The sequence below is a fragment of the Phalacrocorax aristotelis genome, chromosome 23 (genome assembly GCF_949628215.1).
Source record: "Phalacrocorax aristotelis chromosome 23, bGulAri2.1, whole genome shotgun sequence".
In the NCBI taxonomy this organism is placed as follows: domain Eukaryota; kingdom Metazoa; phylum Chordata; class Aves; order Suliformes; family Phalacrocoracidae; genus Phalacrocorax; species Phalacrocorax aristotelis.
Genome location: NC_134298.1, coordinates 751,557 through 764,518, shown reverse-complemented (window position 1 = coordinate 764,518; position 12,962 = coordinate 751,557). Strand labels below are relative to the sequence as shown.

Genomic DNA, 12,962 nt, shown 5'->3' with positions numbered 1-12,962 from the left:
GTCAGCAAGTGAAATAGACACATCAGCCAGGTGCTGGACAAGATTCTCTGTTCAAACCCTTCCTGCACTAATCCACTGCCAGCAAGTGGTCCCAATCCTTTTCTTCAAATGTTTCTTCTCCTTCTCAGGGAAATCACCAGTGCTTAGCTGGGAAGAAACCCTATGTCCCTGAATCCATGCTGGTTTCTCTGTCCAATGGATGGGAACCACATGTCTGTAAATCTTGTTTCTTCCCACAGGTGACAGGAATGTTGCTGGGGACCTATTCTCAGGTAATCCCACCCCAGCACTGCATGGGGAAGCTCAGCTGGAGGGTGCTGACTTTCCAGCTGGATCCTACCCTCTGAATTGGAGTCTGTTGCTCATGAAGCATGATCCCCTTCACCTGAGAAAGCCTAGGGTACTTGGTTGTTGTCCCACTGCTGTTCCAGGATGGCCTGCCTTCCCAGGCGATGTGGGTCTGATCCACCAGCCCTGTTGGAGGCTTTGCATGCCCCTATTTACCTCAGAGGGCTCTAGGCAGCGTTGATGGGGAATGGCCGGCAGCCCTCAGTGGCTTGCACCCCACTGTGCCTCGGGTCCCTTGGACATTTCAGGTCCTGCTTTTGGTTGCTCTCTGAGGCTGCAGAGGGCTTCAACACTCCACTGACACAATTCTCCCCCAAAAGCAAGGAATGACAAACAGTGAGGGCTACTCAAGGGTGGAGACAGGCTCAGGCTCTTTCTCCATCCCCAGTGGGCTGTCCCAGGGATTTTCCCAAATGCCATTGGGAAAGAGAGCCCAGCTGACAAGGGTGGGCATCAGCTTGTCCTTGGGCACTGGTGCCTGGGCCTGGCTGCAGGTCTAAGAGCCAAGTGCCCAGGACAGGTGGACACAGGAGAATCGCCTCCCGAAGCACCACTGCTTGCAGAAGGGAGGATTAGAATTTCGGTCTGGACTCAATCATCTCACCTGGAGAGCTCTACACTCAGGCAAAACTGATGCCACACTGTTCATCAAGGTGTGCCTGGCACGTTGATGCCTCCTCCTTATGGTCATGTGGACTCCCTTTGCTGTCAGTGAGCAGGAAGAAGAGCTTTGAGAGTGTGATTCATCTCTTCTGAAATGACACTCATAGGAAGGGGAAAAGCAAGTGCCCCTTGGAAGTGCTAACATCCTCCCAGTGAGCGTAGAGAGAGTCTTGCTACCCAGCCGGCATTTCACAGCTCTGCAGTTTGGGGACTTTGCCAATCTCAGTGAAGTGATTCCACAACAAAGCCCAAAATGTGAGGAAGGACGGACTGTTACAGCCCAGTGTGGGGGTGTAGATGTGGAATTGCCCAGACTCATTTAGTGTGAGGCATAGAGATTTGGATGTTTTTCATTAGAGATGTACAAGTCCATTCAGATACTGGATAGAGGGAAGGAAGGGGAGTGCATATTTTGTTGACTGTCTTATGCTAGGAATACTGGCTCTAGGTAGCGATGCCAGACATTGCCAGATTTTATCTTGAACCAGGGCATGATTCTGCCAAACAGCCATGAGGATGGGGCATAGATGCATCCAGAAAACGTGGGACTAAATGGAGAAATACATGTCCATTTCCTAAAGCAGTGAGCCGGCTGCTGGGACTTCTTTAGGGGATTGATATGAATCCCTGACAAAATGAAGGACTTGGGAAACTGGAATACAAACCTGTGTGAGGACCACTCCTCCAGGGTTCTGTTGCACTGTGTCTGGATGGGGTTTGTGACCCTTTCCAAGCACTGGTCTTTAGAGCACTGTGAGGCCTTCTGAATTTACCCAGGAGTGAACAGAGGGAGGTGGGAGCATCAGAACCGAGGCTCAGCCCAGCCTAAGATGGCTGTAAGGTGAGTGAGATGAGCTCACTGTGGGATTGGTGGCTTCTCCCTCCCTGTGATGCTCAGGTGCACTTACACCTCCGTGAGGACCTTCTGCAGGGCAGAAGCTGTGGGAGGGAGCGGGTGAATCTGTTTGCTTCCACTGAGGCTCTTTGAGAAGCCACTTCACTTCTTCTGGGAAGCCCACCCCAGAGCTTGCTTCACTTCTTTCTTCCTGAGTGTGTAAATGAAGGGGTTCAACAAGGAGTTAAGGCTGTGTTAAAGGTAATCGCAAGTTTGTTCAGGTCCAGGAGTTCTCAGCCGATGGCTTGACATACAGAACAGGGTGGAGCCGTACCAGATCATGATGACACGGAGATGGGCAGAGCAAATGGAAAAAGCCTTTTTCTGGCCATGGGCTGACTGGATTCTCAGCATGGAAGGGGTGACGTACATGTAGGACAGAAGGGTGAGCACACAGGAGGCCACCACAATAATTACGGAGACAAGGAAGGTCACTAGCTCCATGGGCCGTATGTCACTGCAGGAGAGGGCAAGGCAGGAATCTATATTGCAGAGGAAATGATTGATGACATCTGGAGCACCTAGCGTGAGTCTGGATGTCAGAAAGGTCAGCAGCGAGATGGCCAGAAAGCCTCCCAGCCAGGAGCTGAGTGCCAGCCGAGCAGAGAGGACACTGCTCATGACAAAGCTGTATCTCAAGGGGCAGGACATGGCTGAGTGGTGGTCATAGGCCATGACAGAGAGGAGAAAACACTCAGTGGAGCCTAGGGAGAGAAGAAAGAACAACTGGAGGATGCTGACACTGGAGGAGATGGTCTCGCTAGTCCCCAGCATGCCTCCTATGGCTGTGGGAGCAACACCCATAGCGTACCACATCTCCAGAAAGGAGAGATTACGGAGGAAGAAGTACACCGAGGTAGGGAGGTTGCTGTTCTTCCACATGAGGGCTATGGTGGATGCCTTGCCTCTTACTGTCAGGGAGTACGTCAGTGCAAATACCACCACAGGGGAGACCTGGGAATGCCACCTGCCTGGGAAACCAAGAAGGACAAATTCTTTCTTCCACACTTGTCCCATTTGCCATGTGCCCCCCAAGCACCGAGGTTCATCTGCAGAGCCAGGAAAGTTTCTGTGTGAGTCTGCATGCCTGTGCTGGTCCTTCAGATGCTACTAGTAGTGCAACAAAGCCATCATCCCTGACAAAGTAGTTGGTGCAGAGCACAGGAAAACAGCACGTACGCTAAGTTAAAATCGATGGGGAAACCCTTTGCTGCAGAAACACATTTGGACACTTAGATCTGACCCTGAAGGTCAGGCCTACACCATCAAATGACCATGGGGAATTATTTCTTAGATCGAGCGCGGGCATTTCCTTCAGATGATGTTGAATGCAATTGCTTCCATGAGATGAAAATCCCACTTAGGAAACTGTGGAGAGCAGGCTGAGGGTCTCCAGCTACCTGAAAGGCTGTTGCAGAGGAAGGGAAGAACATCCCTGCACTCTTCAAGGCAGGAAATACGGAGTTGCAATCTCAGTAAATGAGACCAAGGGAACAGAAAAACCATCATGACAACGTGGCGCTGGAAGAGATTTTCTGACCTCTTCAGTTGATCACAGGGGCTTCCAACTGAGATGGCAGCAGCACAGGGCAGCAGACTAGCATGACAGTCATTACACAAGGACTCGTGGTCTTGTCTGTTTGCTCTCTTCCACGTCTCAGCACAGGAAGCTTTTGGAAATAGCTCCATTATCTCCACTGACATCTGCTTCTCAGCATGTCTATGAAGGGTAAGACGCACCTCTTTGTAATTCTGCCATCTCAGAGTCGGGGGAAGGACTTCTGCTGACCAAGTTGAAAGATGTATGATGAAATACTCTTATTGCAGCTCCTCAGCTTACCCCCCTTCTTTGGGTGGAGAAAAGACAGTTGCGAGAGAGAAATGGCTCAGCTTGCCTCGTATACAGGCCTAAAAGCCCTCTAGAAGTGCCAGGTTGTTTCTGAGGACTCAGGCAGGAGTCCAGCGAGCGGCTCCGATGGATAAGTCGGACATCTCAACTTGGGAAGAGGTATCCATGCCTCAGTGATTGAAGGCAAAAGTCTCTGAGCTGAATCCCCTCCAAGGCAGCTCTGCTGAGAAGCCAGCTGAACCGAGGGGTCTCATCCAAGCCCTCCCTGCAGACAAGGGGGGATTCTTCATCAGCTCTCTAGGGGAGAATCGGTTTCATCCTCAGCTGGGTGTCTAAGGCAGGTGGAGCTGCATCACCACCTGAAGGATCCCTTTCCCTCCTTTCTTCTTCTTTAGGCATTTACATACCAGGAATTTCATGTGGCTCAAGAGCAGAGGAAATCCTCCTTAATCCCCTTAAATATGCAAGGCATTGGAAGTCTATGCTACGTGTCTTGGGTGGGCTTCACTCACCAGGTGCTCAGCCAATGGAAATGATCCAACAACTTCTCTTCGTGCACCATCCTCCACATGAAGCCATGGACCCCTTGGCTGAGGGAGAACATTGGGAAGAAGTTGATTTACTGGAGGATGGATGCCAGACTAGACAGCTGGCGTAAACAGCACACACACTCGCACACACACAAGTCTTGACCTCTAGGCACCTAGAGTTAGTTGAGAAGCCTCACAACCAAAGAGAGGCTGTCTACACTGTCCAGGGTCACCACACAGGTGTTAGACTTGACAGAGTCATCTTCTGCAAGTCCTGTGCCCAAGGCTTCAACGTGGTTGAGGGGAGACTGATCTGCACTTGGTGTGAAGGGCATACGCAGCTAATGAGAGTAACGTGCCCATCTTGAGCCCACTCACCCACACTAAAGCTTTCTCCCTGCCATCTGTCTGTCCTCGAGTACCTTGGACATGGATATGGGGTTTAACCGTGGGATGGGGGTGCTTGGAAGGCTAAGTAGATGTGGGCTTATTGCTCAGTGAGGAAGGGGACCTGGTGACAAATGACGGGGAAAAGGCTCATGTACTCAATGCCTGTTTGTCCTCAGTCTTTAGTGCTACGGCTTCTCCTCAGGCCTACCACATCCCTCAGTCCCCCGCAGACTCTGTGGGAGCGACGCAGCAGCCACAGTAGAAGAAGAAAGAGCTAAGGAGCTCTTCCCACCATTGGGACATACACAAGTTCATGGGACTGCTTGGGATGCATCCGAGGGTGTTCAAGGAGCTGACTGGGCAGTCACTTCTCAGTCCCTGGGATGAACATGAAGCAAATACTCTCAGAAGCCTTTTCTCAACTCACGAAAGGCAGAAAGAGGGTTGGGAGCAGGTCACATGAGACAACTGAGGGCAAAATATTCTTCACCAACCCCATTGCTTTCTATGAGGAGGTGACTGGCATTGCGGGGAAGGGGAGGGCCACTGGCTGTGGTGTACCTTGACTCTAGCAATACCTTTGATCTACCCTCAGGGGTGCACACTCATGCACACCTATACGCACACAGAGGTATGCACACTCACAGGCATGCACACACGCAAATATGTGTGAGGTCAGACTCCTGCTTAGATATGAAAAACAAATCCCACCAAATGATCGATGTATTGGGTAGAGTCCTACCACTGTAAGCACTTCTACAAGGAGTCTGCAAATGTGCATCCAGAGCCAACTCCTTATATACACCGGCAGCAGCACCAATCCTATGAGCGCTGCATGAGGCACCTCAGCCTGGCTTTGGGTCCATCCTCCAGCACCAGCTCTGCTGCCCAAAGGTGGCCACTGAGCATTCACATTCCAGGATTGCTACAGGACAGTGCTGCGCCTGGTTCTTGTCTCAACACCGTCACCAAGGGAAACTGCACTGCCTTTCAGGGACCCCTTCTGTCTCTGGCATTCCTGCTGCCAGCCACTTTAACCCTTTCTGCATTTGGGCCATTTTCCCTGCGTGGCAGATCGTTCCTTGGTCACAGGTTACCACTGCTGAGCAGTTACAATCTGAATTTCCCCTGCAGTGTGCGCACAAACTCACACACACGAGCACAACCTGTCTGGGTCAAGACAGACTCCCCTCAGGCTACAGACACTGAGACATCAGAAGTGATGTAGTAGTGAACCTGTCTCTAGGCTCCCTTTGAGCTAAATACCCTCTCTTCAAAAGGCAGGGAAATGCCCTTCCTCAGGGGGCTCATGGGGCTTCTGAGCCCTCAGGGCCTCCTGCCTTGCTGGGCATTTGTGGGCAGAGACACAGCAGGGCAAGGCCTGATGGTCACCGGCAGCAAAGCAGCCAGAAATGTCTTCCTCAGGTCCAAGGGATGGTGCCCAAAAGTGGAGCCACTGCGGCATGTCCCAACCTCCCAATCCTCTCTGAAGGAACAAGGGTGTCCTTGTGCCCTCACCCCTTTCCACCACAGAACAACACCCCTCTGCTTTGGCAGCTTGGAGAGTGTCCACAGAGGGAAGGACCACATGGAGGCAAGGCTTGAATGCGGCACAACTTTAATGAGTCCAGAGAGGGAAGCAAAGTCACTCTGAGTGGAGGACAGCGATGCAGGGAGCCCCAGAGGCAGCCGAGAGTGTGCGGTCGTTGGCCATGGAGAAGTCCCTTCACAAAGTCTTTCTGCCTGCCCCATAGACGGAGAGGAGACAGATGGTCCCCACCAGGCTGGCCTTTGTGGGGCCTTGCTGCCAAGGGGAACCAAAGCCAACAAAGTAAAGGGAGGCAAAGGCAAGGTCGCTGAGATGTGCTGAAAACACAATCCAGGAGAGCAATTCTCTGCCCAGCACCATATTCTGAGTTCCTCAGGCTGTCTCCCTGGGGCTTTCCCAGCATCTTTAGCAGGGAGGGCACCTTCTGCCACAGTAGCGGCTGGTAATGCAGGAGAGGTCAAAGCCCCCGGAGGAGATGGGCACTCCATCACAGCTCAGGATGCTGCCAACAGCAGCGGAGGTGGACGAGCCCACCACGGTGCTCTGTGGGAAGGAGCTGAGGATGGGGCCGGGCAGGGTCACCACCACAGCCGGGGGCTCGATGACGACAGTGGAGTTCTGGCACTGCCTGACACAGGGCTCATTGCAGCTGTTGGCCAGCGGGGTCGGGCCGCAGGGCCGGCATGGCAGGCACTGGCTGTAGCAGGACATGTCTCTGGGCTGGAGGTGCACCTGGCAGACAAGGCAGGGAGGAAGCAGAGCACAAGGATGGGTGAGGTGCAGTCTATTTCCCTGTCACAAAAGAGGCAAGGTACTACTGTGCGAGGACCTGAAAGCGGTGCCAGAAACCACACAGTATTCCTTCCCCTACAAATGACAGCCTTGCCCACGGACGCCCTCTCCTAACTTGTAAACCAATGCCCCCTCTGACATGTCCCAGCCTCTCTCTAGCAGGCTTCCTCCCCACTTCTCTCTCCCGTGGCATGATGCTCCAAAGCCTGAGCACAGGCCAGAGCCAGTAGCAGCTCAAGTGTCCATCAAGGAGAGATTTCACTTTGGAAGAGGAGAAGAAGGGGCTCAGGACTCACCTGTTCCCAAGGAGAAGGAGGCAAGAGAAGTGGATGAGAGAGCGGGGACTTGCGCTGGCTTTTATACCTGCCCTTCATTGCCGCAGGAACACAGGCACCCTTTGCAGAGGTAACAATTTCCTGACAAGCTCATCTTCAATGCAGACTGTCACAGCTAATGATATGGGCTGTGCTGTGATTTCCAACACTGCTGCCTTTTCATTGCCAGGTATAGAGCATGCCCATTCCCCATTGAAGGCTTCTTGTGAGTGCTGGGATGAAAGGCCCCAGAATTTCTAGGGCAGGAATGCAGCAGTGCTGGCAGAACTCAGTTCAAGTGCTGGACGGGTCGAGAGCAGGCAAGTGAAGTCAGCCTGGGTCACTCTGGTGGGGCTGTTTGAAGCACTGTTCTTAGGAAGAATTTCCAGCATTCCTCAGCTGGACACTCAAGGGTTCCTGTGCATGAGGATGTACCCTGTCCTTCTCTTTCCCTCCTGCATCAGCTCACCTCAATGGTCACTTTTTGTTACCTTCCCAGGTGTGTGGCTTGTTCTGCTTGGTTTTGACCCCATCCGGCGTAACAGCACCCTCAGGAAAAATTTCTGGCCCATTTTGACTAGTCCCCACTCTGTGCAGCCTGGGAGTGCACAAACAATGCCATGGGCATTCCCAGGGCCTCGTCCTGCCCCAGAATGCTCTACCATTGCTGCAGTTGTCCCCACGTGTTCTCACCAGAGGCCATGGTTGCATCTCTGCCTACCTGTCTCCTTGTCTTCGTGTGCAGCTGTGTTGTATAAACACATGTCAGAGCTCAACTCCGCGCACGATTCCACACCCATGTGCATGAATATGCATGTGTGTGTCCTTGTGTGTCAACCATCAGGAGGGAATATGCTGCTCGCAGCGGAGACACTCTCCACTGCTCTCTCCACTAGCACCACAGAGCAGCTGGTTCCCAGGGTCAGAAGGACCCTGAGTGCATTTCAACAGCGATGGCACCTGCCAACCATGGGCTGGCCATCCCTGAGTGGATCTGCTTTCACTACATATCAGTGGTGTCTGGTATGGAACGCAGACCCCTCTCGTGTCCAAGCCAAGGCCAAATGTACTTGTGCACCTCATCGGCATGATGCTGTGTCAGGCAGAGGCTGAGACCTTGCACCAAACAGGGACTGAATGAAAGGACCCAGGAGCCTGACATTGCTGTGTTCTGAGTAGAAGGGACAGACCCTGTGGCTGAGTGTCCAGAAGAGACCCTCTTTCCAACAATGGACCTGTGGAGAAGGAAAGGACAGAGGACATGAGTGTCTGTAGTTTAGAAGGACTTTTGACACCCTCTCCCATTCTTCCTTTACAAACAAACTGGCATTGAATGAGTTCATTAGAAGCATGATAAGGCAGGTGGAAAATTGGCTGGGCTACCAGGCTCAAAGAATTGTGACCATGAAGCAATGGGCTGACTGGAAGCTCATGAAGGCCAGAAAGAGCAAGGACAAGGTTTTGCAGGTGATGGAGGAACCGGCCCATGCAGTCATGCACGCTGGGGGCTGCCTGCCTAGGAAGCAGATCCACAGAAGAGGATGTGTGGTTGTAGGAGAGACCCAGCTGAACATGAGACCACAGTGTGCCCTTGAGGTAAACAGGACCAACCACTGCCATACTGGGCTGTGTTAGTCAAAGTGTTGCTAATAGGTCCAGGAAGGTCATCCTGGCCCTCTGGCCCTTGGGAGACCATATGTGGAGTACTGCATGCAGGCTGGGGTCCCCTCTCAAGAAGGATATCCACATACTGAAGTGAGTCCAACAAAGGCCACCAGGGTGGGTAGGGGGTTGGCAATGTGAGAGGAGAAGAGCCTGAGCGAGCTGGGCCGGACCATCTTGGAGAAGGGAAGTCTCAGGGGAGACCTTGCTTTCTGCAACTGCTTCTTCAGAGGAGACAAGGAAGATGGACATGGACTCAGATTCAGGCCACAGGGAGTACCTTCTTAGAGTGGAGGCAACGGACAGCAGCTGGGACATGGAGACATCTGATTAAGCAGTAGCTTAAAAGAAATAACAAGAACTGGAATGGGTTTCCCAGAGAGGCTGTGCAATCTCCACCCTGGGAGCTGTTCAAGGCATGACTGACTGTGACCTTGAGCAACCTGCTCTAATGGGATTGGTTCTGAGTAGGAGATTGACCTAGACGACCTCTGGAGGTGCCTTCTCACCTACATTCAGACTGTGTAACTCCCACCTTGCCCCTGCCACCCCTGACCCCAGCACACCCATGGGCACAGGTGTCCTCACAGACACTTTGCCTCAACACAACTTCTAGGCAGTGTGCTGGGACTGCAGAGAGGCAGCTGAAGGCAGGCTCTCAGCCTCCTCACTGCCATGCGCAGGAAATCAGTGGCTGATGTTGCCAGCCCCTGAGCTCGGAGGCAGCTCTGGGAAGCTGGTCCATCTCCTGGCTCAGGGCCCTGCAGCTCCCCCAGGCCGTGCCTGGCGCTGTGCGGGGTTATTGTTGCGGGGGAGTCCTTGCTCACCAGGAGGACGGGGAGAGTCCATTTCCCAGGAGAGAAACCTCTGCCCGTGCAGAGCCACTGAGCGCTGCGGGGCCGGGCGAGACCCCGAGCGGCGCCGGCGCAGGGCGCAGCCCCGGGGCGGAGCTGGCGGCGGCGGAGGGGACGAGGAGAGAAGAGGAGGGGGAGAGGAGGCGGCGCGGCCGGAGCAGAGAGCCGGGGCTGGCGGGGCGCAGCGAGGCGCGGGCGGCGGAGCGGCGGGATGCGGCGGTGCCGGGGCGCAGGGCTGGCGGGGCTGGCCGCCGTGCTCCTGGGTGCGCGGGGCTGGCGGCGGTGGGTGGGGGCCGGGGCGGTGCCCGGGCTGTTCCCCGGGGCGCCCAGCTCTCTCCTCTCTCGCCATGCTTCTCTCCTAAAAGAGCCATCGGAGCTGGGCGATCTTGGACAACCCTTGTCCTTTCCTTCTCTTTTCTTGGCAGTGGCTGCTGGCAGAGCCCAGGTGCAGCAGGAGCCGTCGGCAGAGACCACCGAGGACACCGGCATCAACATCACTTGTTCGCACCCCACTATTGATGCAGACTTTACCGTTTGGTATCGTCAGCTCCCAGACCATCCGCCCCTGGTGGTAGCGAGGGGTGTCCAAGGCACAAAACCAGTGCAGGACCCCGCGGGGCGGCTGTGGGTGGCCCCAGACCGCCGGTCCAGCGTCCTGCGGCTCGCCCGGCCCCGGCGCGGGGACGCGGCGGTGTATTACTGCGCCGTGGGAGACACGGGGAGAGGAGCCGGGGCTGCGGCCGGGCACGAACCGGCGCGGGCGGGGCCGGGCGTGTGGGGCGGGGGCGGGGGGACGGCCCCGGGCGGGCCCGCCAGGGGGCGCTGCCGCTCCGCCCGCCGGCCCCGTGCTTGGGGCAGCGGAAGCTGACGGTGTCACAGCGTTAGTGCCTGCGCGGATTCTAACGCGCAGGTACCGCGTCACCCACAGGTACCGCGCGCCGCCACTGGAACAGAGTGTTGTCGCTAAGAGTGGAAAAGAGTTTAGACCGTTCCACCAGTGGCAAAAGGAGACGTGCGGATAGATACGCATGGTGTCATGTCTCCTGTAAAGGAGGCCCCTCCAGTGCCCCAACACTGAAAGGTTTTTTTAAGGAGACTGACCTTGAATTTGCACCAGAAGAAAGACAACTTCAACCCCAAACTCCCCAGGAACTTCCATAATACTGTGTGTATTTATTAATCACGTTTAGACCACATTTGGAGACAGTCTTGGAGGCTTTGGTGATGGAAATCCTTTGGATTATATAGAATCAGAAAACACCAAGGCAAGTAACGCTAATTTCAGTCCCTATACCTGCAGCATAGCCTTGGGGAACTGAATAAATCTATCTTTAGTTCAGATTCCCCGAATGCCGTCTGGGAATATTAAGGCTTGTTAGCTGCTGCAGGGAAGCATAATGAATTCTAAACTAATAAAGTACCTGGATGCATAAACAAGCAGGTACAGCCAAGCCAGACAATGTGTAAGGGAAGGTGAGAGAAGAGACACAAGCACGAAGGAAGGAGAGGCTCCCAGGGATGTGGCCCTGGGCTCAGCAAGAATGCTTGCACGTTGAGGGCTGCGCCTCTGTTTCTCCTCTCATTTGCAATGCCAAAGTCCTAATGTTGGTGTAGATGTCTTATGTCTGCTGTGGAGTCCAAGAAGACAGATCCACCTCAGGAGCCCCTTGGAGGGTAAGCTTCAGCGAGAGCCCCTGGCAGCTGCACAGCAGGGTTCATCCCCTCTTTCTTATGTCTTGGGGGAGGGGCATTGTTCCCAGGCAGATGAAGAATAATGCTCCATTTCTCCCTAAGTCTCTCTTGTGAGCCACCTCCTGTCACCGTGGGAGATCTCAGCTGTCTCTGTGGTCCCATATTTCTCCTTTCCATTCAAAATTAGGAGATCCTGTCAATGCTGCTGCAGGGACTTTAAACTTCACATCCCACGGACATTGTTAGGGTCCTCTAGTCTGTCTCCTGGCAGGCACAGACCTGCTGTGGGCTCCAGTTTCCACGTAAATACCTGTAAGGAGGCTGTGAAGAAGGCAGAGCCAGGCTTTTCTCCCTGATGCCCGTGGCAGGAATAGCGGCACAGGGCACAAAGTGAATTAAAGGAAGCTCTGTCTGAACACCAGGAAACCCCTTTTCACTGTGACACTGAGGGAGCAATGACACAGGACTCCCAGAGATGGTGTACAGTGTCCATCCTGGGAGGCACTGAAAAGCTCTCTGGACATTGTCCAGGACATGTTGTGAGCAGAGGCACAAGAGTGAAGGAAGGAGAGACTCCCAGGGAAGTGGTCCTGAGGTCAGCCAGGGTGTTTTAATGTTGAGCTCTTTAATGTGAGCTCTTTCTCCTCTCAGTAGAAGTGCATAAATGCTCATCTTCCTGTACGTGTGGGCAGAGTGGCCAGGGCCCCCCTGTTGTGGAAGTGCTGAGAATGCCCTTGGCTGAGGGAGCCACAGGTGTTGCTGCTGGAGGAGGGACAAAGCCAGAAGGAGCATTTCAGGCACAGGAAGACCAGGCCATTTCTCTTCCCCGCTTCTTCCTTTGCTCCCCCAACAGAGTCGTTACCAGCAGCTCTGTTATCTCGGGGCTGGGAGGTGCCTTTGTGACACTCTCTCACTCAACAAACAGGCAAGTCGGTCTCAGCATGCAGCTCCAATACCTCATCCTGATTGCCTTTCTGGGGCAGCTGCTGGGTAAGTCCTGCCTTTTCATAAATGAATACTTCCTCTTTCCTTGTGGAAACTCTCACCAGCCTTATCAGGTCCATGCATGGAAATTCTCTTGAATAAGAGGAAAAGACTGGGAAATGTCACCTCGCATTTGTAGTTTTGCACCAGTTGTTTTGAGATGGTCTTACTGTTGGCAAGGACAGGAGAAGAGATGAGAGAGAAGATACCTCAGACCCCTGCTCCTTCTTTTCTTTCCCCTTCAGTCCATCTCTCTCTGCCTCTCTTTTTCTCATCCACCTGCCTCTGCAGCCTCAGGTTTCTCCCATTCCAACACAAATTAGCAGATCCTGCCAAAGCTGCCACAGGGATGTTAAATGTGTCACCTGGCTGTGGCTCTTTGCTGCTTGTCATGGCCTCCGGTTTTCTCCTGGTTGTCAACTCAGCCTGGGATCCCTCTT

General features: G+C 53.9%; 2 protein-coding genes and 1 pseudogene across 2 annotated transcripts in view; 1 reads left to right on the top strand and 2 right to left on the bottom strand.

Moving 5' to 3' along the window:
- LOC142068101 (T cell receptor alpha chain MC.7.G5-like) overlaps positions 1-12,962 on the top strand; it is a 532,408-nt gene that overhangs the window by 316,621 nt on the left and 202,825 nt on the right. The gene's annotated exons all lie outside the window — the stretch shown is intronic.
- On the bottom strand, positions 1,021-2,991 carry LOC142068100 (olfactory receptor 6F1-like; annotated as a pseudogene).
- LOC142068104 (feather keratin Cos1-1/Cos1-3/Cos2-1-like) lies at positions 6,288-7,447 on the bottom strand. The gene is made up of 2 exons (XM_075117348.1): positions 7,313-7,447; positions 6,288-6,944 (listed from the first exon to the last, which is right to left on the bottom strand). Exons 1-2 carry the CDS (start codon positions 7,388-7,390, stop codon positions 6,630-6,632), a joined length of 393 nt encoding a protein of 130 aa, XP_074973449.1. The 5' UTR covers positions 7,391-7,447; the 3' UTR covers positions 6,288-6,629.